The 26931-nt window shown below is 33.1% G+C and overlaps 1 protein-coding gene and 1 long non-coding RNA gene across 2 annotated transcripts in view; one reads left to right on the top strand and one right to left on the bottom strand.

Annotated features, from left to right (window-relative positions):
* The window catches only part of LOC126739391 (low-density lipoprotein receptor-related protein 2), a 392746-nt gene that overhangs the window by 163530 nt on the left and 202285 nt on the right, over positions 1–26931 (top strand). The window contains exons 10-15 of the mRNA XM_050445052.1: positions 7834–8183; positions 8238–8415; positions 8467–8723; positions 14925–15119; positions 23290–23464; positions 23519–23645. Coding sequence (XP_050301009.1) covers positions 7834–8183; positions 8238–8415; positions 8467–8723; positions 14925–15119; positions 23290–23464; positions 23519–23645 — 1282 coding nt within the window. The remainder of the gene's footprint in view (positions 1–7833; positions 8184–8237; positions 8416–8466; positions 8724–14924; positions 15120–23289; positions 23465–23518; positions 23646–26931) is intronic.
* On the bottom strand, positions 15752–16464 carry LOC126739440 (uncharacterized). Its single transcript, XR_007661621.1, has 2 exons — positions 16214–16464; positions 15752–16096 (listed from the first exon to the last, which is right to left on the bottom strand). It is a non-coding gene; the product is annotated as an uncharacterized LOC126739440 (long non-coding RNA).

Here is a 26931-nt window from a genome sequence, read left to right as displayed (position 1 = left end):
GAAGAACAGACAGGGAGATTTATAAATACAATTAATTATATTGACCCTTAATATTATGTACAAGTGTTATGGTGTAATTAATAAATTAACAATGAAACAAATATTAACCCTTTACTTTGGCTATTAAATTATATCCTATCAAATTAACAGCTTTAATGTGAGAGCACCTTAAAACTCATGCGCTCACACCAAAAGTCGTTTGTCTAACTTAGAAAGTTAGGTTATCTTTCAAAAATCAAAATAAACATAAAAGAAAGGCTTTAGTTCTGAGATACATTCAAGTGAATCTATATTAAAAGAAAAGTTAATAATCAAACTTATTACTTTAAAAACAAGTTATGTTGCCCTTCCTGAATATAGTGTCTGTATCAAGAGTAAAATCTCATAAGCTGTTTGGGGCTAAAAGTTCGCGTGAGTACTTTCGAAATAGGCCTATTTATCCAGTTTACAAGGAGATCTATACGGTCTATTTCAATAAAATTACTAATATGCACCTAGTTATTATAAAACTATTCAAAGCAACAGTTTAGTAGTGAAATATAATAATGAGAGTGATAAGTGATAACAATGTAATTTTGAGGTTAGTATTTAGTATGATATACTACAGTAAGGCTAATAAATGTTGATAGGACTTCGGTTCACTAGTTAAGTGGTTTACTGACTGCATGGTTCACTATACATCACAAACATTGATCAAACCTGGCTCCAAAAGGGCTGCATGATTGAGATGGAGGACCTGGGTGGATCGGTTTAACAGTGGATGTCAATGTAGATGTTGTGGACGTTATTGGAGTAGATGAGTGGAGATTTCTATCTTTTATAATAGTGGATAAAGACCATACCGGGGGATAAAAGAAAAAAGCCTGAAAGTGGAAGAATACCCAGATTGAGGAATCGCCAATAGAGTAAGTAGATATAAGCATTGATGGTTAAACTTAACGGTATGCTTGAGTCTACTTATATAAAATTACATGTGTAATATGTAGATTATCATAAATCAAGATGCCAAATGAAAATATTAGGACTTACCAATGGAATTGGCTTTTTCTCGGGAACACAAAACTGGACACTTAAACAAAGAACCTTGAAAAAGTTGGGATTTAACTACACTACTTATAATCCTGCACTATTGCAGTATGGCATTTAGTATCCACAAACTAAAATACCCAAATGGTGAGTTTTCAACTTTTCATTGGAGTAAAACGGGCAAAAATACCAAGAAACAATCTTCTTCAAAGGCTTGTTCTTCAAGACTCCTAGAGGTCAAAGATTTTCGTGCCAGAAATGGTTTTAGTAGGGATATAGGAGAATGAGCTGGGATCTTATTGGCTAGGATATGACTCCTGACATTAGTGAAATCAAAACAATAAAAAAAATTAATATTATGATTAATAATTTGAGTTTCATCATAAGGGTTGAAAATTATTGATATCAAAAATAGAATTAATACTGAAATGATAACTGTTTATTTTATTAACTTTAGCACCAGAATAACTTAGAAATTGCCTCTTAAAGTTCTATAATCCAGCTATGCTTTCGCTAACATTCTGGATTCATTTTATTTTGTTATTCTTTATGTATCTGAAGAAAATAAACTGTAACAGTACAAAAGTAACATTACCACAAGAAACAAAACTGTGGCTTCCCCTTGGTTTTGATTTCCATGAAGTACTTTCAGGAAATGGACACTTTTCCGTTCGAATCTCTCTTACTGTTGCCGATGCACAAATTTTATTTTCCGAGAGATGGTTCAGTAAACTCAAGCTTGTAAAAAAATTATATCCCTGGTTAGAAGGCACTTCCGATTTATGTAGTAAAGACATAAACACGTTTTTACCAAGACCACAAACTTTTTCTGCATCTGATTTGCCAGTGTAAATCTCAAAAGAAATCATGTACCCATTACTACTGCATAGATCCCAGTTTTTGAAGCCGAATCTTATCGGCTTTCCCTTGATGTACTGTTTGGCATAGTGTTTGCCATAGTAGGGTATCATGCTTTCATCAATTGAAAGATGTTCATCCAAACCTCCGTGTTTTTTGAAATTCTCATTTAGTGAGTTCAGTAGAGGGCGAATTTTGTAAAGCCGGTCACTGCGATCAATATTAGCATTATCGTTGAAATGGATGTGGTGAAATAATACTTCAAATCTGTTTCGTCGCATGCTATTTTTTAAAATGTTTGGTATATCTTCTGTTGGATTCCAAAACATCCTCATGTTCGGATATTTTGCATAACCTTAAAGAAGCATTCCTCCAAGTAGTACATATAACTCTTCTTTTGTGAAATTTAGCTCCTTATTTTTTTTTTGGCCATCCTTATTGGTTTCCTCAACAATTTTCGATGTGAGATCTTCATCGAAAAACAGTCTTAAAAAATCTAACGGATTTTGGGCTTCTTTTGCTTCTTGAGATGGCTCTCGTGGCACACAGCTTGTATTCATAGAAAAAATCTGCGTTCCATTCGTATAGCTTTCTACGTTTAGCGGTTGAAAAATTGCCTTGACTTATACTTGACCCAGGTTTAGAAAGCAGATCTGCTAAAGGTATTAGATCTTCTTCATCAAAATCTTGTTCATTAGGTGGGGCTTCATAGGTTTGACGAGATAAACCCTTAGACTTTGGAAATTGTTGGGCTAGAAGCACTGTATCTTCTTCGTCAAAATCATTTTGTTTTCTGGCTCTTACTTCATAATTCTGCTGAAGTATTCCACGGCATAAGCGATCTACATCTCCGATATGCTCATCATCAGAGCTGTCGCTGTCTTCTTCTGTGTCTTCGCCTAGGTCATCAGGAATTCCAATGTAAACATCAAGATTTTGCTGAACTTCACCGTTATTTTCTTCAAATAATGTCTGCAATTCATGCAGAGATAATCTGCAAAATACGAATTACGAATTATACTGGGGATTGTCTATTTTGCTTTGCTATTAAGAGTCCCTTATAAGGGACAGAACAAATATTAATGTCTAAGAAAACAATAACACATTTTTGTTTTGCAGGCAAAATTGTATGATGATTCTAACCTCAAACACAACATATATTCACTGAATTTCTTTACCCTGGTTTCAAAACCTATCAATATAAAAAATTAAAACTTACTCTCCATTTCGAGTCTCCATCCATGGTCACATAAAAATACAAAATCAAAACGCTATCTCCGATTTCTGCACATGAACTGATTTTACAACAAATAGCGAACGTCTAGACAAATGCACGAGGTTATGAAAACATTAGAAGTACGCATGTGCTTGAAACCAGTGGCGTCCCTTTTAAGGGACTCTACGCACTAATGGGTTAAACATTCAGCATCTTTTAAAAACTACTGTAACAAAAAGCAAAGAAATATATTAGTAAATTTATATATTTAATTAATAATTATAATTATATATTAGTAAACCCTACTACTCAAAAATCCAAATAAGAATTAAACTTTTAACACTAACTAAATTTTGATTATAATAAAAAAAACTACATGAAATGCTTAAATAATCGTCCTTTAACTTCGATGCATTTCTGAACCCGCCGGCGCAGATTACTCATTGGATCATTTTTCCTCTTGCCCGTAAATTTGTGATTTCCAAAGTAAATTGTGGCGTAAAATATTTGTATTTTGAGGACTTTCTTTAAATACACCGTTTTTTGAATATCCCCATAAAAAATAATCAAAGGGTGACAAATCGGGGCGTTTGGCAGGCCAGTGAACTGTTCCTTGGTGTCCAATCCACTTATAGGGAAAAGTTTGATTAGGAAACTGAGACCATTATGTGGTGGTACCCCATCCTGTTGCCACCATAATTGCTGAACAATATTCAACGGCTCGTCATCTAGGGTGCACTCTAAATGTGTCCGTCAATCTTACAGCGGTATTAACTGTTTTAATTAAAGCAAATTTACCATATCAGAATGTGAATTTACTATATTTATTAAATTAACCTAAATGATACTAGATTTAGGAAAATCACAGCTTTTTTACTGTCAATATAGCCATATGGTTAAAAGACCCGGCACTCTTACAGAACGTCACGAAAGTTACAGAAGCCCGTAAAACTGATTGAAATACGGTAAAAATTCCCTGCTTACATTATTATAACATCACAGGTACCTGTATATTCGAATGTTAGGCAGCTTGCATCTAAATGCAAGATCGAAATTGGTATATGAATAGAGGTACTAAGAGAATAGGTTATTTTATTAGACCAAACGTTCCTGCAAAAAAATTCACAAAAAGAAACTTATTAATAGAGATGCTGGGTGCTCTGCATTAACGTGGAAACCACTGATAGAAAATGATGCTTGTAATTCGAAAGTAATTATTAATAGTATTGGACCACACCAAGTTTAAAGATTTGTTAGAAGAAACAAACAAAGAGATTTCCTAACAAATACTGATCCTCCTACAATTGGGAGTATTAAAAAAGAATGGCCTGTGCTTTTTACTAAAAAAGCTATATTTTGGCATTTTCCAAAGCTGACCCAAAAAGCTAAGTATAAAAAGTTTACCATTTTTGACGAAGATCAGGACGAAATCGTGCTGCAGTCACTGAGGATACTGGCACATTATATACTTTAAAGAAGATTTGTCGACCTTTTGTTATCAATTTGACGTAAGTACATTTTGTAAATATATAATTTTTTAATAGTTTACGGTTTTTTCTTTTTCTTAAGAACATCAAACCTGAAAGTCAAGAAATATGGAATCGCATAAGTTTTGGAATTATATTAAAATTTGTATTAATATGGATGTTGAATAATGTTGCTTTGTTTACATTCGTTTAGTATATGTAGCATTAAAAATAAACTTAGTGAAATTAAGTAAGTTTTAAACATTACTTTAGCAAAACTTGTAGTTCAAAAAGCAAACACAATAAGGGGCCCATGTTGTTTTTCCTGCATGTAAGCATGTTAAATGTTTATAGCTTAATAAATCCTAATATTTTAAGGTTAAGTCCATTAAGCTTATGTTTTATCCTTTGTTTCACTACAAATAAATTTGTTATGTTAAAATATGTTTAAATAAATGTATAAGGAAATATATTTTTATTTTTTCATAAAAGCTTTTAGTTTGGGATAATCCGACAATTTTTAAACGAACTTTATTTAAGAAATATTACAGCAAAAATATATTATATCTAAATATAAAATAAAAACACAGAAAACATACCAGCATTTTTTAACCAAAAATATTATAGTAAATTTACAGGGTCTCTGAAAAATGCTTAACCTTTTTTACAGGAGTTTAACGGATATAATCGGTGAATTTGCATTAAAACCATTGTAAAAGTCCAAGACTACAGTAAATCTTTAGTAATATTGCTTAAAAATTACTATAATTATTGCTTACATTTTACAGAAGACCGCAGTAAAATTACAAAACAAAAAATTCGAATTTTTACAGGTATTTTAAATTTACAGTACTAAAATAAGTTTAACACTTCTTTTGCTGGCAACATATGACCTACTAAAGCTTGCTGTAAAATTACCACATTTTGATTTTCAGTGCATTAAATATATCGTTTTGTAGCAAGTTTAGGTATCGTTCGGAATTCAAATTTCCATTATAGAAAACTGGCCCTAAAATTTTGTTTCCATTTAGCCTAATCCAAAAATTAAATGACTCCCGTGCCTGTCTTCGAATTTGCTAATTTTGATACGGATTTTCGACTGCGTAATAATGCCAATTGCAAAATTCAAGCTTTCTTGCGCTGTCTCCTGGCATAAGTTGTTGGCTAAAAATTCGAAAATATAATGTTTACAAATATTGAAGCATTTGTTCCTAACAACGCTATTTTTTTGCGAAAAAAAGCCTAAAATTAAAAAAAAAAAACGCGATGTTATGCCCTTTATACATTTATTCCAGGCCCTAAGACCGCAAAAGTTTGGTATTATTACTATTGTCTAATATGAGTTAGACAGTCGTAAAACGTTTTATGACCTTTACGTGGTCCGAACGATTTTGGTAGAATTTTAGGACTGTATTTTGTGTTGAAAAGTCGCGAGGTCAAAATATGACTTAAGTTGATGATGGTATCTCAAAAACGAAACGTCGTATTCTAATTCTGAAAGCGCCATCTTGTAGAGAAGAAAAAGTGCCCTTGTGTATCACCAAAGTGTTATTTATTTTAATATACGATTTTAAATAACTTTATAAAAAATCTTCGAAACTATTCGAATTTTTTAAAATTTTAAAACGGCATTTTGTTAAGTACCAAATTTAACAACGTTGCAATAATTTAACCGACCTTGCATCTCTTACGGTTTCCGAGATCCCAATGGTGAGGGTCGAATTTGGGCCACCCTATACTGATTTTCGTCAAATTTTGCATGCATGAACACTGTGAAGAAACACTAGTAATTTTTTGTATTCACCCTATTAATTTGACACTAGTCGTCAATGACAAAAGGCTCAAGCCGTCCTTCACCTTAGGAAAATGACATTAGAACTTTTTTGCTTTAATTTTTTTTTATACATTTGGATGTCAAATTAGTAAGCATCAAAATATCTTTTAAAAAGGTGCTCTTGTTGCATCATCGTAGAATTAAGAGTATCCGAGAAAAACGATTTTAAACATTTACGTACGTTTAACTACAAATTTTCAAAATTAACAGAGCAAGCCTTGAAGCGAAACGCTTTAGTTTCTATAAAAATGAGTTATGACATTGTATTATAAATTTTGACAGATAATATTATCTGCAATTTTGATAATTTTAAAATAATTAAGATGAATAATAATAATAATAATTTGTATTCCAACTCAGAACTACGCGACATGTATTATTATTATGGTGCAGCTGGGGGAAATGCGGTAAGAGCACAACGTTTGTAGAGAGAAGCATTTAGGAATAGAAGAATTAAATAGAAGAAGATTTGGAACCAACATTTTGGAACCCATTGATCATCATTCGCTATAGAATTTGGTGAAAATTTTGTACTATACCCGACAATGCACCGCATGTTGTAAGAACCGCTAGACAGTTTTGGAACAGCATATACATCCAAATAATATCCAAAGAAGCCAGTGAGAACCGTTTTTCAAAATCCCGTTTCTAACCTCAAATATTGAAAAAATGAGATTAATGGATTTTTGAAGGCCTCTGATCGCGCGGTAAAATTCCTAAAACTATTAAAAATTTTGCTACAAAATGAATACGATGTTAAAGAGGAAATTATGAGTCTAACCAGTAGTCCACCACCATTTTTATTTTTGAAATAACTTAAAGGAACAGTCTTATTGGGTCGCCTGGGATATTGTATAGTATTGTATGACAATAATGTATGGCAGTTTAAAGAAGTAAAATATCGAAAATTCGAAATAACGAAATTTAAAAAAAAAGTTAATATGACAAAAAGTCCTTCTTAATAGAGTATATAACCTTTAATGTTGTTTTGCTTAATTTCAAGCCATTGCTCTTACATACAATTAAGCAACTTTTTTCTTGTCTGGAACATTATTTCAATATATCTCAAACGTGCTCGAGAGGACCTAAGTCAGGGTATTGCGGAGGCCGTGGCAAAACCTGAATATTATGCTGCTCCAACAACTTTCTAGTGGTTCTTGCAACATGCGGGGCATTATCGTGTATAGTACAAAATTAATTCAGACAATTTTAATTTGCGAGAGGTTTTTTTCATGGTTTCTTTATTACTTGTGGCGTTCGAATTTATTTGAATTCAGCATAACACCGACGAATTGTTGTTTCCTATGGAACATAATCCGAATAACACTTTTCAAGCCATTGCTGAGCCCTAACGATATCTTTTCAAATTAATAAGCAATGTTTTATCAACATACGAAACTACTATTACAAAGTTTTTTCAATTTTTTTAACAGATTTGTTGGTCTGGACTTTGACGCTAGTGACGATCAAATTTACTACTCCGACGTCCTCCAGGACGTGATCTATCGCGTAAATCGTAACGGCGACTCCAAAGAAATAGTTTTGGCATCCCAAAACGAAGGCGTAGAAGGCCTTGCCGTGGATTGGGCTGCCAAGAATTTGTATTATATCGATAGCAGGAAAGGAACTTTAAATGTGTTATCCACCAGAAATGTTACATACAGAAGGACGTTATTGAAGAACTTAAAGAGACCTAGGGCCATCGTGGTGCACGCAAATAGGGGATATCTGTTTTTCTCTGAGTGGGATCGACCTGCTAATATTTCAAGGGCATTTACTGATGGTAGGTTCAAGAAATGTATAATTTAAGGCTGATAAACATTTAATATATTTTTAGGTACAAACTTGACGGTTTTTAAGAACCTGACGTTAGGATGGCCTAATGGTTTGTCCATCGATTTTGAAACCGATAGGCTCTACTGGTGCGATGCTCTTCTCGATCACGTTCAGCATTCAAATTTGGATGGAACTGATATAAAAACCGTAAATTCGAGACTTATTCGGCATCCTTTTAGGTATGACTTGGAAATATATGAGTTAAAAATTTACTTTTATTATTTTTTTAGCATTGTAATCTATAAGGATTACATGTACATAACAGACTGGAGGTTGGACGCCATCATACGTTTACATAAGCTCACCGGTGAGGGTGAGGAGACTTTAGTAAGAGAGCCGCAGACTAACCGGTTATACGGCGTGAAAATTTACTCGAGGAGCGAGCAAAATGTTACGGAAAATCATCCTTGTCACATGAACAACGGGGAATGTCAGAAGTTGTGTTTTGCTATACCGAGAATTGAGGGAGGATTGATATCCAAGTGTGGTGAGTAAGAAGCTTGAAGATTTTATATTTTTGTAAATATTTTAGGTTATTATCAATATTTTTTTTCCTTTCTGGAATGACTTTGGAATACCAGATGGCCAGTATCATTTTTTATTTTAGTTTTCAATATTTACCGAGCAGTTAAAATTCTTTCTATAGGTACTTTTATGATCTCCTTCAGAATAAGTTTCATCTTCTCACGCCTTACTTCGTCTAAAATACTATACGAGGTTTGTCCGGAAAATACATATAAAAGTGAAATAAGATTTTTATTTTACAATTATTCAGAAATTTCAATATGGTCTCCTTTAAAGTACTCCCCCTGAGACAAGATGCACTTTTGCCAACGCCGTTTCCACTGTTGGTATGATCGCTGGAAGTCTTCAGGTATTAGGCTCTTTAATTGCCGTGTCGTTTGATGGCTTCCACATAACCCAAGTGCCGCCCCCGAAGCACCATTTTGCATTTGGGGAACAGAATAAAGTCACAAGGGGCTAAATCGGGTGAATAAGGCGGGTGTTCTGTCACAATGATTGAGCTCCTAGCAAAAAACTCACGCACAATAAGAGATGTGTGTGCAGGCGCGTTGTCGTGATGAAGGATCTACTTGCCTGATCCTCTCAGGATTTCGTGGACGATTGTTTTAGGTATTGACAGTTTCTCAGCTATCATCCTAATGGTCAATCGACGGTCATTAAGGACACAACCACGAATTCGTTCAACGTTTTCGTCGGAAGTCGATGTGGAGGGGCGTCCTTCACGTCTTCTCGGCCTTCCCGAAACCTTTTCAACCACTTGTTGACAGTTGGTTCCTTTAGAGAATTGTCTCCGTAAACTTGTTTGAAAGACTCGAAAATTTCACGACCATTCTTGCCTAGCTTTGCAAGAAACTTGATGTTAATTCGCTGTTCCTCAATCAGAGAGATGCTGCCGACGGCTCCATGCCGACAGCAGGTAGAAAAAGGGTTACTTTAAACGTGTAAACGTAAATTTGCTATAACTCGCAGAGCGCTCTAGCTTGAACTGATCGTTCAGTGGATGGTATAGAGAGAGGAAACCGCCGGGCCGCCCCTCGCCTACGCGTAGATACGACGCCACGAACATTTTATACGTACTTTCCGGACAAACCTCGTATAAATTGCTACAATATATACCATACAATGCTATGTAGTTAGGGCTGCCATATTTTTAAAAGTAGAAATCGGGAGCATGGCATGTTCGAGTTTTGAGTCATGCCGCAGGCAATTTTTTTTTCGGAGCCCTGAATTAGTTTTAGAGCTGGTATTATAAACATATGTGTGTACTTTAAAAATTTTAAACATAAAGAAAAAATAAAAATATATTCTTTGACCTCGTTAACAAAAACAACATGTATTTTATTTTAACGCTACAAAAAAACTAAACATAACATTAAGAAATATATTCTTTAGCTTATTAATTACATAATTAAGATACATATATTAAACACTTCAAAAAAAAAAAAACATATATTATTTTGCCTCGTTTTTGGCAATTATTATGCCAGAGTTACGCCTTAAAATAACTCGAATAAATCCTTAAATTAAAAATATTTTAAGCTGGTCCCTACTTTACCAAGAATGTTTTTCCCATCTTTTTCTAAAAATTTTACAAATTCTTGGCAAGTTTCGGTAAAGTTATGCTTAATCATTAATTCTGACTCTAAGGTTTCTATAGAAAGAGAATTTCTTTCTTTTCTCCACGCTATAAACATTAAACTAAAAATTCTTTCACACATGGCATTAGAGTGGGGAAGAGAAAAAAACACAAGAACATATTTTAGAATAATTCGGAGACTTATTTGTTTTAAAATAATAAACCCATTGTTGGTCAATTTTAAATTTTTTCGGGGAGATTTTCTAAAAAAGATGAAAGGTTCACAAATTCTTCAAACAATAAATCAACATCTATGTCAATACTAAATTCTTCTGAAATTTTCATAAAATCCTCCAAACTTGGATTAGTCCTCAAATCCATTGCTTTCAAGTATTTACATTTGTTGTTGTCAGTAAAGTCATACCTAAAATTATCAAATAACTTAAAAGAAACTTGTTTCTGAGATCATATAATATACCTACCATTTTTCTAAATATTCTACGATTCTCCCAATTAACGAATCAGCTTCTTTCTTAAAAATATTTACAATATCTAAATTATCACATTTTCGTACTAGAGAAAGGGCTATTGAGCCATAAAACTTCTGTTCCCTTTTCATCACCAAGGATCGCCTTAAAGTATCCATGATTCCAAACAATTCTACTGCTAAGGCACTTTCGGATTCCAATTTAGAAATTACCGCATTCACGGCAGTTCCTATATTTAAAATAAGCCCTAAAATGTTTTTTGTTTGAAGTAAAATAATTAAAGGATAACGAAAACATCTACTTACCTAAATAAGCCTCAGCGAGTTCGTTTTCAAAAAACATTCTTAGAATTAAAGGTGACGATTCTCGAGATAAAAAATATGATTTGATGGGAACAAAATGTTTTAGTAAACGTTCGACTGCCGGAATTAATGAGAGCCAACGTGTAGGAACAGAACGTAATAGCTCTGACCACTCTTGTTCACAAACGACATACAAATCTTTAAGCTCTGTAATTTTTTTTGAGCTGCTGCTAAATTCATTGTAACATTTGATTACAATAGTTTCAATATCGTACCTTATAACATTTCCATACTTGCCAGCATTGTGAATAATATGGCATACACAGCCAAAGGGTAAAATATTTTTATTATGTTTGTGTAGCTCTGTCATAACACTCTGTTTTTTTCCAAAATTAACCGACGCATTATCAGCGCAGTAAGCAGTGACATTTTTAATTGATAATCCTGCCTCATCAAGACCATGAATTAGGCATTTAGCAATATCCACTGACTTTTCTGATGAATTTGAATAAAATTTTAAAAGCTTTGTGCTAACGCCTTTTTCGGTTCGGAAATACCTAACAATTAATGGGAATGTCTTGATATTTCCCTTATTTGAGGCATCTGTTGCAAGGGAAAAAGGATTGTCATTCGCTAAATCCTTCTTAATAATATTTTTACTTTCCGGACCTAAAATTTTGGTGACTATTTTAGTCGCCTTTGTTCTTCCGCATGAATATTTCTCAGCTGTTTTGGAATCTTTGAATATCAGGGGAAATAGTTTTCCAGCACAATCTGCCGAGACGTATGCAAAAACAAAAGCACATTCAGCCAATGCTATAGAATCCTTGTCAGCCATAGATGAAAAATACCGATTTACTGATTTAGTTTTTGATGTTGCATTAACGTTTTGAGTGTGTTTTTCTGTCCTCAAGTGTTTAACTTGTCTTGTGTTATGTCGTTTTCCCTGCCGTGTTTAATGGAAAATTGACAACGACACGCTCGACATTGTGCCTCAGTATTTAAATTACCTTCAAAAATCCAATCATATTTTTCTTTCCAAACTTTGTTAAATTTGACATCCCACTTTTTCTTTTTCACTCCTTGATGTGTGTTTTTGCTTTCCTCGATCGTATGCTTATGCTTCCGTATTTGTTGCGATGTTTTACTTATTCCCGGCAGCGATTCGGTATCGGATATATTGCCGTAATCTTCTACCCCGTCCTCTATCTCTTCATTTTGATCAAGGCCAAGCCAGTCTATTTCCGATTAACTACTACTTGAGCTTAAAGTCATATTTTGCAAAGTCTATCTCGTAAAGAAATTCAAAAACTCACTTAACTTTCTCACTTCTGGCGAACGAAAAACTAATGAGAACTAATACCGAGCTCGCTGCTGCTACGATCATCTATGGGAATCACCGGTTTTTATAATGTCAATATCAATGTCATAAGTATTTTCAACTGTCTACGCAAGGGGGCGATCTTTTAGAAATGGAGGAATGTGAGAGACGTATCGATATATTTAACGTATCGATTTAAATGGCGTAAAATTTTATGAAAGCGGGAGGTTGCGGGAGATTTATAATTTAAAATAAAAGGCGGGAGGGTTGACAAGAAATCGGGAGACTCACGCCTAAATCGGGAGGAATGGCAGCCCTATATGTAGTATTAAATTATAGATCATCATATACAGTTTTTTTTTACTTTTAGCTTTGCATTTTTTGTATTTTTAAATTTTTTCTGCACGCTATTTTTTCTTTGTTTTTTAATTAATTTTTTTCTCAAATTTTTTCGTCTGTTTTTTGTTTTACTATAATTCTATTTTGGAAAACTGAATATAATTATAAAAAATTGTGTACACGTTTAGATTCTCTATTATGAGAATAGATTTCAAATTAAATGGTAGATCAATTAAATTCTTAACATTATCAAAGAGCATAGAAAATTATTTTCAAGATTTGTGCAATTTAATATGCAATATTCCCCAAAGTCCCCAATTTCTCCACAGATACAATTTTCCGTCAAGGAAAGGCCTATTCTATGTTTGTGTTTGGCATATAACGCGTGAGAAGGTCTGAAATGCGAAATTATTATAATTACTAGACTTCTATTAGAGCAGTTGACAAACCAGCAAGATGTTCTAATTAAACGGAAAAGCTTTTTATAGGCAAAAACTTTAGTGCTTTTTGTAAAAAGTAATTGCCACTTTTTTAATAAATTCTTTTTTGCTATTGCGTGAATATCAGAGAAAGGAATTCTATGGTCACTAATGTTAACCGAAGTCGCAGCTAGTTTGTCAACCAATTTTATTCCAAAGTGAGCTCTAACCCGCACTAAAGACACATAATCTTATTGAGTAGAAGCCTATAATATATTTTAACAATTTATATAATGACGACATAATTTAAAGCTCAGGCTTTACAATAATTATTAATTAAGTTTAGAGCGCTCTTACTATCTGAAAAAATTACAAATTTTTCCTTTTCGGTATAATCTAAGCAATATTTAAATGCCTCCCAAATTGCTCGGCTGTGTAAATTGAGGCTTCCTCCGGTAATATAGTTTGTTTATGGAAGTTATTATTTACATAATAAAAAGCACAACCCGTCACAAGCCTTCTGTAAAAACGTGTTCGTAATTTTTCCAGTTTTTGTCAATGACTACCAGAAATTTTGCAGTGAATTTGCATTGATGTTAGCTTCGTTTTCTACTACTATTTTCGGGATTATATAGACTTTTTCTATTATATCTATTTGATAAATGCAGGGAGTGGAAGATGTATTTTATCCTTTAGTTAAGGATTAACTTAAGTTGCGTTAGTCAGGCATAACTTGAGACTAGTAAAAGAATTTTCTTCTTTAACCAGTTGAATAGGTATAGACCAAAATTGACAATTCCTTAGCTTTATTGATAATGATGTTTTTTTTTTGTTAATCATTTTGAGTAAAATTGTTGAATTTGTCCGTAAGCAATTGTCTTCTTAGGGACAATGGAGGATCGGCAGTTTCTACTTGACGGGCATCTACAGGGTGGTCCAGTTTAAACGTCATTAATCTTAATAAGTGATAGAGAATTTAAAAAGAAATAGACGATCATCATAAAATTTTTCTCAGAAATGTTTAATAACAAAGATACAGAAAATAAAATGATATACAGGGTATTCCATGTAAAATAACAAAGTTGCTACTACTTTTTGGTATAAGAGGCAACGCTGCATCGCTAAAAATATTTTTAATCGTTAGATCACTAGCTTAAACCCGCGATGCCAAATTTTCAAAAACATGTTCTGTTTTCCGTTCTCCGTAAACGTGTAAGGTACCATCAACCATCAGTCACCCTTAACGCCAGAAAAAAATAAAAACGAAATCGGCAAAGTTCGGTTTTTCTCGAATATCTCCGGAACTACTTAAATTTTTAAAACTTTCTAAATGGCTTATTGTTAGGCTCTAAAATGCGCAACTTTTCGCTAATTCAATCAACCTCGTATCTCCTATAGCTGCCGAGATTCCCATGATCGACATCCTTATCTTGGACATACTGTATTTGTTTGGCGAAAGTGCTGTTTATAATTTTATTCTCTAGGTTATTAATATAAACTTCAATCAAAAAATAAGGAAAAGGATGATCCCATGGCTAAGTTAAATCTGAAATAATAATATTGAATAACTAGATCTGAAAAAGTGTTGGTCTAAAAGTGTTGTCAAATTAGGACGTTATTTAGATTTAAATGATTCATCTTAAATATGTCCTGTACCATATGAGTGGATTCCTTATACTATTTAAGTCTTGACAATATAACAAGTCTCATTCTTATAGGTTGTCCCTATGGAGAAAGATTACTGGAAGACCAAAAAACATGCCAAGCAGACCCTAACCACGAACCTCCAGTACAAGCGTGTCCAAACAGTTGGGACTTCACCTGTAACAACCAAAGATGCATTCCAAAGTCCTGGGTTTGTGACGGAGACGATGACTGTCTGGATAACAGCGATGAAGAACAAAATTGTACTAGTAAGTTTTTTTTCTTTCGATAGACGTACAAATTGGTAAATATTGGAACATTAGACGACTTTATGTTAAGTAAGAGTTTAATAAAAAAGTTTTTAATGTACTACATACATCTTCTACTACAGATCGTTCGTTCCAAATTACTTATAGCGAACCCATAATACTTTTGGCAACTGTTACAATTTATCTTATAGATTCTTAGAACATTGAAAGGCTAGGCAAAACAATACTATTCCTCTTTAATAAAATATAAAGCATTTTTTTCCATAAAATATGATAAGATACTCTATAAAGAAGTCAGCATTCAAAGTTAAATGAATGTAGATAACGTAAATTAGAGAAAAAGGCATCAACATCACAGAAAAAAATACTGTTGTGTTTCCAATTATTTGTTAGTATTTGTATGTTTTTTCATTGTTTTAAATATATTTATAATAGTTTCAATTCCATGTTATCCAAACAATTTAACCCTTAAGTTCAAAATAAATACAGCTACGCAATTAAATTTTAAATACTTTATGTCTCTATTTAATGATATATTGTGTCCCTCCAATACTGATATAAGCATTAATTTAATGAAAGCATTTATGTAATTTTAATATATATCATGCTTTTCATTGAAAAAAAAAAACACATTATTCAGTAATTAATTTAAAATATATTTAATTTTTTTAAAACACAACTATTACTGTCACAATACACCATGTTATTAATGCAATGTCTAAATTGTTCAGAGAATTACCCAGTAGTATTGGGCCAAAGACATCTTAAATTAACTTCAATGATCCTTGTCGTTAACTCAACTACTTTGTACTCCCGTAGATTGGTATATAATTTGGATCTACCAAATAGCGTAAATCTGTGCGGCGCCGGCGTGCCTGTGTGGAGGTGTCTGTCGCGTCGTCACATGTCATTTTGGCTTGTTTGTTTCAAAAAGCAGCATTATCGTCCCCGCGCCTGCATGTTAATTTGTGTTCGTGCTAATTTAAATTGTATGTTGTAGATCCATAATATTAATAATTATAGTACGATGGACGAGTTTTTAAAAAAACATGATTTAGAGGAGCTTATACCTATCTTTGAAGGTAAGTACCTACCTCTGTATGTAATACATTATGTCAGACATGGTTGCAGTTTTCACGTTTTTTTAATTTATATATTATTATAATATATATATTATATATATTATATAAATGAATACATTTATTTGGTTTTGTATATTTCTAGTTCCTGTTTTATTTCTAGTCTGTTTCCTGTTCCTGTTTTCCTAGCGGTCTTAGAAATTAAGGAAAATGTTTTTTATTTTTATGACTTTTGGAACAAAAGTTTATGTTTAAATTGTCTATAAGATTTGAAACTGAATTGACATGTTTCATTTTTTTGACAAATAAATTATTATGTTAACTATTTGATTTTTTTTAAATTTCCATTTCAGCTTTGCGATGTTTCTATTTAATTTCAAAGTGTACATAATAGTGTATAATCAGTTATGCTTTATTACAAATAGATATAAAACATGACGTTTCGTCTCTGTTTCTTTTCTTTCTTTTTTCTTTTTTTGTATAAGTTATATGTAATACCCTAAAAAATTTTTTGACCTTTTTTAGCTTCCATATTGAGAAAGTCTTGTTTTTTTTTGTCATGTTTTATATTTATTTGTAATAAAGCATAACTGATTATAGGTTGTACTTTTGGAAACTTTGTGGAACTTATTTGTTTCTTACTAACTCAAATACCTACAGAGTGATTATTAACCTTGATAAACTTGAAAAGTTGTTGCTGATAACAAAAATAATGACTAATAATGAAGAAAAAATGACGGTAAAATATTTTTAGATTCTAAAATAATTTGTGTTTTTACGAAAATTTGTATGAACTTTATGAGGTGGAATTTTATTTATAAAGGATGTTTTTTTTTTTCAGGGATGGAATCAATTGATTACAACTTTGACATAATCAAAATGGTTTAAATGTTAACGGTTTCCATCGATAAATTCATCACTGAATAAAAAAATCGCCCTTATAAGGAAAATTCCACGTGATAAAGTTGATAATTTTTTGTGAACAAAAAAAAATTATTTCAAAATGTAAAAATATTTAACTAACATATTTTTTAATTTTTAGTTATTTGTCATCAGCAATAATTTCCCAAGTTTATGCGTATAAATTAAAAATCACCCTGTATTTAGTATAGGATCACACCAATTAATAAAATATTTCGGATAAAAAATCAATTGTAATTGATTTGAATCAAAATACCTATAATGTCAATTATAAGTTTTAATATCCTCAATTTTAATGAGCATTTTTTGCAAAATTACCAATTATTCTGACAATTAATATATTAAATTCTTCCAATTGTAGTTAAGATTGGGGCAATTACGAATCTGACAAAATTCAAACACATACTATAATTCATTATTTTATAATGCACTACACTGGTAATCTATGAAACAACATGAGGCATCAAAACAATTCAACATGCGATCCTAACAAAAGAACCATAAAGTTAAGGCAAAAAAAGTATTTTCAAATCCATTATAAAGTACCCGTTTAATTCAATAAAACCTTGTAATTAAATCTTTCATTAAAATCCGATAACATCTTGTCATTGAATTCAAGATATGATATAATTAGTTACAAAATTTAGACTTGTAGTTGGATAAAACTCTACTGTAATTGAGGAATACTGAATGTAAGAAGTCATTGAATCAAAGCACAACTCTTTGACAAAACGACAGATTTTTTTTGTGTGATCGCAACGCCGCTCGATGGCATTGTTGGTTCCACTGACACAAGTAATCTTTACCAGTGACGTCGTCAAAAGTACTTCATTAGAGTAAAGGCACTTACTTTTAAAAAGCATTTTTATAGAAATTAAATATTTTATAATTATTATAGATTTCTTAATAAGTTTTTATTATTCTACGCTTATGAAGACGGTTGTCCCTTGATAGGACGTTATGACAGTATTGGTATTTACTTATGAGAAGATCGGCTTGAATGGCCGTTTTCCTATGGTCCGTATTTCCTTTAAACGGCACAAGTTTTTACCATCGTAACAGTTCACAAAAACTCACCAATGAGACCTTTTTCCTTTTACAACCAAAAACTAAAGAAAAACCAGAGAACTTCACAAATGCCAAATGTCGCTGTCAAGATAAAATTAGCTATTGCCTGCAGTGTTGCCATTTCAAATGTTTTAGAAGCGGTTTTTGGAATAAGAATGTTAATAATTTTTTTTGCTATGAAAAATGATAATTTTTGCCCTTAGAATAGTATATACGAGGTTTGTCCGGAAAATACGTATAAAAGTGGAATACTATTTTTATTTTACAATTATTCAGAAATTTCAATATGGTCTCCTTTAAAGTACTCCCCCTGAGATAAGATGCACTTTTGCCAACGCCGTTTCCACTGTTGGTATGATCGCTGGAAGTCTTCAGGTGTTAGGCTCTTCAATTGCCGTGTCGTTTCGGACTTGATGGCTTTCACATCACCCAAGTGCCGCTCCCGAAGCACCATTTTGCATTTGGGAAACAGAAAAAAGTCACAAGGGGCTAAATCGGGTGAATAAGGCGGGTGTTCTGTCACAATGATTGAACTCCTAGCCAAAAACTCACGCACAACGAGAGATGTGTGTGCAGGCGCGTTGTCGTGATGAAGGATCCACTTGCCCCAAGTGTTCTTGTCAGGATTTCGTGGACGATTGTTTTAGGTATTGACAGTTCCTCAGCTATCATCCTAACTGTCAATCGACGGTCATTAAGGACACAACCACGAATTCGTTCAACGTTTTCCTCAGAAGTCGATGTGGAGGGGCATCCTGACTGTTGGTCATCTTTCACGTCTTCTCGGCCTTCTCGAAACCTTTTCAACCACTTGTTGATAGTTGGTTCCTTTAGAAAATTATCTCCGTAAACTTGTTTCAAACACTCAAAAATTTCACGACCATTCTTGCCTAGCTTTGCAAGAAACTTGATGTTAATTCGCTGTTCCTCAATCAGATAGAGCTCCATGCCGACGGCAGGTAGAAAAAGGGTTACTTTAAACGTAATTTCGCTATAACTCGCAGAGCGCTCTGGCTTGAACAGAGCGTTCAGAGGATGGTATAGAGAGAGGAAACCGCCGGGCCGCCCCTCCCCTACGCGTAGGTACGACGCCACGAACATTTTATATGTACTTTCCAGACAAACCTCGTATCTATTTCTACCTTTTTATTTTTAGTCCTAAATCTAACATCAGTAAGATAAATTAAAAGTATTATACAGTGTGTGTCAGCCAAATAGAATAAATTAGCCAAATTAATAAATAGATGGGAGCGTGTTGGAAAAAACGCTCGAACACGTCGATTGGTTTTTATAGTTGCGCATTTTTTTTTCATAAAAACTTTTTATACAGGGAGTATCAGATAACGGTGGCCAATACCAACTTGCTTAGTTTAAACATAACACCCTGTATGTTAATTAATTTTTAGATTCCTCAGATCATTTTAGACATATTTTGTATACAATGTCCTATACCTACCTTTGACTGTATCGAAATCATTAAGTAAAATTCAAAAAATAACATTTAGAAAAGAAAATTATTTATTTGCCGAAAATTGTTACAGCATATTCAAAAACTTATACATAATACAAATCTAAACAATAATGTCAATGTAGGAGATGTTCAAAATGTTCGCCACGAACGCCTTGGCAACACCCTACTCGTAAATAGAAATTTCTTCTAACGTTACTCAACATCTCAGGTGTGATCGATCTAATTGCCAGGGTTATTCGTCTTCGTAAGTCAGCTAAGTCAATGGGTTTAGTTCTGTATACAATAGTTTTCACATATCCCCCGTAAGAAAAAGTCTAATGGCATCAGATCGGGAGCCCGTGCTGGCCATTCCATCGATCCTCGTCTCCCTATCCACCGATCTGGAAATATTTGGTAGTACCTCAACCAAATATTTCCAGGACATTTATTTGGTAGTGGGGTGGTGCTGTATCTAGTAAAATGCTTGAGAATTTATTTTTCGTTCCTCGAGCATGAACGAGCACGAACGAGAATTTTCAGCACATACGAGCATAAATGAAAAAAATGCAAAGGAAACATATTAGGAAAATATCTGAAATTAAAAATGTTTGTGTTTATTTATGTTCTATTTATTAAGTTAAACTTTTAAACAACCTATTTAGGAACTCTCCTCCGAACTATCCTAGGATAAAGGACCGTTACTGCCGAAAACCGACACCAAACGTTAACGCTATGGGAACGTTCACATTTTTGGGAAACGTTCGAATTCATGCTCATTCGTGCTCTTGAGAATAAACGTCACGAAAAAAGTCGTGAACGTTCGCGAACGTTCTTCGAGAATAAACAGGAATGTTCCATTGCTCACAACACTAGCTGTATCTTGTTGAACCCATATCACATTCGCTGGAACTTGTGGGTTTCCTGGATCAGGATACAAGTTGGCCAACGTTGGCACTACATTATTTTGAAGCAATTCTAAATAATTATCGCCATTCAAATTGCCCTCAATAAAAAAGGGACCTATGATCTGATCTTCAATAATTCCTGCCCACACGTTAACCTTTTCAGGGTATTGAGTATTGTCTTCTCTCGTCCAGCGAGGATTTTCACCGGACCAATAGCGGCAATTTTGACGATTGGCATGACCGCGAAGAGTAAAGGTGCACTTATCAGAAAACATAACATATTCTAATTGGATCACATTGCTGTCTAACATTGCTATCATTTGTTCAAAAAATACATTCTCCTGTCAAAATCGTCTTCCGTGAGCTCCTGGGTGGGTATAATTTTATAGGGATGCATTTTGTTTTCTTTTAATATTCTAATAACTGATGAATAGCTAATATCGAGTACTGGGGCTGCCTTCCGGGTAGATGTATGTGGGTGTTCCTCAAACTCAAGCATAACAGCCAATTTGGTATCCTCACTTATTGCATTCGCAGCTGCTTTTTTTACCTGCCTAACATGGCCCAGCTCGCGGAATTGCTTTTCTATTTAACTAATTGTCCCTTGCGTTAAAGGCGGCAAATTTGGAAGTTTTTCGCGAAATAAGCGAGCTACTTTCATTTGCGTCCGTGTATTATCTCCATAGCCAATCATCTGTAGAATTGTTATTTTGTGCATTTCTGTTAAATGAACCATTTTTCTGGCTTGTAGTTAATGAAACTCAAACGACTATAGCACTGACGACTACTTCTGTCATGCATCATGAGTCAACATTAAGTCTGGCATTTTAAACCAAAGTAAACAACAATTTTTAGTTTTTTTTATTCTCATATTAATAAAAAGGAATTCTGAAATAGTTTTTGCTTGCTTTATCATTACCAAGACCTAAATGGGCAAGAAGTATTAAGTGAGTTGCAGAGAATCTTGAAAAATAAATAATTTTCTTTTCTAAATGTGATTTTTTGAATTTTACTTAATGATTCCGAAACAGTCAAAGATAGATATAGGACATTGTATACAAAATATGTCTAAAATGATTTGAGGAATCTAAAAATTAATTACCATACAGGGTGTTTGCAGGATATGTTTAAACTAAGCAAGTTGGTATTGACCACCGTTATCTGATACACCCTGTGTAAAAAGTTTTTATGCTGTGGCCCCCACGGTCACCTGACCTAAATCCTCTTTATTTTTTTTTACTGGGGATGCCTCAAAGAAATTGTATACATGAGACCCATACAAAACAATAAAAATCTGCGCGAGCGCATCCAAACTGCTGCTCAAGAGATAAATAGAGCTGGCCACGCTTAACGGAGTAAGCGGTCCAATATAAGAACGTGTAGGGCGTGTATAGCAGCAGGTGGTGGCCATTTTGAACCCCTTTTGTAAAATTGCAAAACACAAATAAACCAAATTAATTTGCATCGAAAAAAAAACGATTTTTTTTTCACAAAATAGTTCTTTCGGCATTAAAATAACTATTTTTTTTTTGAGGTTAACAAAAAATTCAAAAAGTTTTTGTCTTTAATACGGCATGGAATAAATAAGTTTTTACGCTAATCGGCACCAAGATTCTATTATTATTTTATTGCGTCATAAGAGTTCAAACTTTTTGAAAAGAAAAAAAAACCGATATTGCAATTTCAAAAATTTTTCCTGTGAAAAATATTTGCATAACTGAAAAATGTTAATACGCATCATAAAGCGCATCTATCGGCAAATCATATCCAACCGAAGAAATTGTGATTTTTTTTTCATTTAGTGACACACCATAAAAAAACTGATTACAGGTAGGTATTTCTTAAAATTTCGCAAAAATCAAAATATCTCGAAAACCGTAACACTTTCGTTAGAGTTATGTTGGATTATTCTGATTGGAAATAGTCCAATCTATTAGGAGTTTTTATTTGGACCACTATTTACGGGACACTCTGTATATATAATCGCTAATGATATTAGCGAAACACGTGAATCTAGCTTGCCGTTAACCCCGACAAGGTTTTGTTGGTCTTAAAAGAAGTATTAATATTGTGTTATGCAGAAAACTGTCTCGGTGCGTTAAAGATGCAACCAAAGTATAACATAATTCTGTATGTTGTCACTTTCGTCCTTTCAGTGTGAATTAGATTGAAAGACAATTTGTATTTGTTAGCAAATCTGTATAATACTTATACAGTTAGTACATCCTGTCTATTGTTTCAAGTAGAAATAAGTTATTATAGGCAATTGGTTTGATGATGTTCCTTATTAAACACTTCCCTTATGAAGGTAATATTAAATAAACCGCAGAATAAATATACGAGATAGGGCGAAAATTATGTCACCAGAAAATAAAACTTTGATGCTGTTGTAAAATTTGATCAACAACTTTATCAAAGCCTTTTGTCAAAATAAGATCATATAGTATCACAACGAAAGTTCACTTATCTTTATCTTTTTGAAATGCGGTTCGTAGTTTTTAAGATTAACTTTAAATGTATGTCATCAATGTTTACTTTAACACCTCAGCTAACTAATGAGCTGTCTTTAAAACAAGGCAATAAGATTCCCGAGGATTTCCAGGGAGGCGTTTTGGTATAGAAAGTTATCACTGGATCTCCTGCTTGTAGGCATTGTTTGTCATTTTCCGTTTAAAATTATACTATTTCTTCTGCTAGAAAACTTTATCTGCAAATATTTAAGTGACTAACTAAATCTTTACTTTTAGAGCCTACATGCAACGCCCAAGAATTCCAATGTAAATCGGGACGTTGTATACCTTTAACCTTCAAATGTGATGCCGAAAACGACTGTGGAGACTTTAGCGACGAAACTGGTTGTGTTAACGTGACTTGCAGTTCAACCCAGTTCCATTGCGACAATGGCCGTTGTATACCCAGCAGGTAAAAAAGAATATTTCCCCGTTTGTTTAAGGTTATTAAATTGAACGGTTTTAGCTGGAAATGCGATTCGGAAAATGACTGCGGCGATGGCAGTGACGAAGGGGACTCGTGCGCGGAGAAAACTTGCGCTTACTTCCAATTTACTTGTCCGAGAACTGGACATTGTATTCCGCAAAATTGGGTAAGATTTTATTAACACATTTTGTTACATTTTAAAACCGTTCGACAAACTTTCGTATTTGTATGTCAATTAAAATCGGTAGATTCCCCAAAAAAAATGGCATCGACCTTAAGGTTCAAGTCGATTTTAATATCCGTTTTTATAAATCGTTTTTAATCAGGATTCAAATCGATTTGAGTTCTTCATGAAAATGTAGTGATTGTACTGAAGACGTAGCCTGTCCTATACAATTTTACTATACAATACGCTCAATATAAGGATTCTAAGCATAGGGAATTCGTTACTTGTTAAAGATGCAACATGACGATTTCTTGGTTTTGCGTGATGTAAGGTACTTCCAGGAACCTTTTTTTCTTCCAATGTTGCTCCTTGCAGAAAACCTTTGATTCTGTCCAATATGTACGCATACCTTTGATTTGGATTAGGCTGACGTTATAGGGTGCTCCTCGAATCACTTCATATATATCTTGGTCACCACTGGAGATAACTGCCTCATTAAAAGCCCTTTGTCCTAGGCTTAAAACATATCTTTGAATTAAAAGTAAGAGTTACGAAGATAAACTTCCAAAAAATCCATCCCTCCAAGTCCATTGCATCTAGTTCGACGAAATGAGCTGAGTTTCTTACAAAGGAATCCCTGTTCCCCTGTATTAGCTGGATAAGGCTCATAAATTTGGCAAGTTTCCACGTTGGAGATGGCCATAGGTCGCAATACATAGGTGCGACAAAGCGACCATTGGAAGCCACGATAAAAAAATATTGGAAATAGACCCGAACAGGAGATGTTTCTAAACTAAAGTCAAATGTTCGAGGCGAGGCGTCAAAACAATGATCACCGCGTGATATGCGCTGACAGGCACAAATGCTCCATTGCTATTGGTCAAGTTGCCCACGAGACGGCCAACAGCTGGGTCCTCGATATTGGCTCTTTAAATCAGGGCCGCACTGGCCCTGCGGCAACATCCCGTGTATTTGCTGCAATACGCACCACGCGCTTATATCGATGTCCTTCTCTATCTTATTGTACGCTGCGGCGGATTCGTGGCGGATGCATTTTTCCGGGTAGCAGCGCGCAGATATCGTCGATATCGATAACGAATTTTATTGACGTTCGTCGTTCATATTATTTCACATTTTCGTCCTTGTGTATGCACACATAAAACACTATCGTTTTTTCAAAAGTAATATTATTAAGCCAATGACACGCTGTATTCCGTATTCCTCGAGTATATCAGTGTTTGGTTTAAACAGCAGCATGGTATTGATTACTGAATATACACTATCATAGTCTCAACTATAAGCACTCATTGATTTTCAATGAAGCCATTAACAATAGTTGGCATTGGATTTTAATTATAAGGTTCTTTGGTGGTAAATATAAGGTAAAATAAAATTAACATAGGTTTTCTTGAAACAGTTTTAACTACTTTTTGGATTGAAAGTATTTCGTGTATATATTATACAGATAATGAAAGTATATTTACGTTAAAGGAAGTATATTGTTGATTTATTGATATCCTTTATTTCAATGAAACTATTCTATACTTAAATAAATTTAAAGTAATTTTTAAATTAATATACGTCTATATTTGTTTCAAATATATATTTTTTTAATTGAAATAACGGTTCTTTTTGATTTGATACTTGAGTACGTTTAAATGAATGATTGTAGTTTATTTGAAATTAAGAGCGGATTACTTAGCTAACTTTAAATAAAAAAATGTTATAAATATAAATCCGAAAATGCTTAGATTCAAGATATGGGGTGTGCAGAGTAACAAAGGGTTAAAACTTCTTTTAACATTTTATACACCCTTTATCTTGAATATAAAGCATTTTCGGACTTATATTCATAACATTATTTATTTAAAGTTAGCCTATGCGAGTAGATAAGCTCGAAAATGTTATAAAATATATTAACTATAATACCTACACTATATTATGCAAAAAAATTTTAGGTAACCATAGAAATATAATAAATATACAGGTATGTAGGTAGATGTATATTTTCACAAATAAATAAGTAGGTAGGTATGTATATAACACATACAATTATATAATATATGCATGCATAATTATAATATTACATACTTACCCTTAGTATGAAATACAATAAAAAACTATAAAAAATTTAAAAGAGCTTTAATAAAGAAACAAAAAAATTAACAAATATTTTCCAATTTGGTATGTGAACTTCTACAAAAAAAAACATATTTCTTTCTTATGTTTTGGTTATTAATCTAAGCATATTATACTTAATTGCTTACAACCAAGAGATTACTTAACATATAATATTAATATATAAATATACATAACATATAATATTAAAACAGAAATTCAGAGGATTGAAATGCAATTCCTATAGATAACCACTATGTTTATGGTGTGTATTATCAATAAAATAAATACTAATAAACGTTTAACTACATGAATAAATCCAAGGTACATGATAAAAGTATCTTATTACCTACCTTTAAAGACAGGAATTAAGTCCTTCATGCCCCAGGAATCTAAAAATCCATCTATTGTAAAAATTATTGCCTCCATTACCCAGAAAAAATCACCTGATTTACATGAACCGAAAAACAACCCATAAACACAAAAGCCAGAAAGCGAATGCGACACGGGATCAAGGGATCGGTCGATTGCGTCTTTAAAATACATAATAATGTCGAATGGATAGTATAAGTGTTGAGCCAACAATAGTGTATCATTGAAAACATTGCGCCGAATTTCATCCAATGGAATTTTTTATTGTTTCCGATCTCTTATAATTGGCATAAATAAGGCTAATAATTCAGCTGAATATAAAGCAAGATTTACACAATAATATATCTAATAGCTACAATACATGTAACATTTTGATTTAAACAGAACTATCGTTCCTTTAGCTATAGTTTTTATTTGATTTAATTAGATGCTTCATTTTATTTTAAGTACAAGAGCTTATTAGGTGAATATTCTTTATATATAATTTAACAGTAGGGCAATATAATTTTAACAATATAATTATATTTAAATGAATGTGAGTCTAATGCTTGGTGTAATCAGATTTTATTTGCACCAATGAGTGTGCTCACAATAATAGTACTATTGTTTAAAATACTTTAGTGTTTTTTCTGTGTGTTATTGCCGTGGTCGGTCTTTTGAATCGTTCTTGCGTGTAGTGTTTAAGTATTGTTAATAAATTTATATTTATTATTTTTTGATTAAAAAAATTTTGTTGAACATTTAAAATGTCCAGTACGGAGTCTGAAGCAGAGTTGGGGCCATTAGGACCGCCAGA

Source organism: Anthonomus grandis, chromosome 8 (assembly GCF_022605725.1).
Source record: "Anthonomus grandis grandis chromosome 8, icAntGran1.3, whole genome shotgun sequence".
Taxonomy (NCBI): Eukaryota; Metazoa; Arthropoda; class Insecta; order Coleoptera; family Curculionidae; genus Anthonomus; species Anthonomus grandis.
The sequence above is the reverse complement of the archived record's forward strand: the minus strand, read 5'-3'. Positions and strand labels throughout refer to the sequence as shown.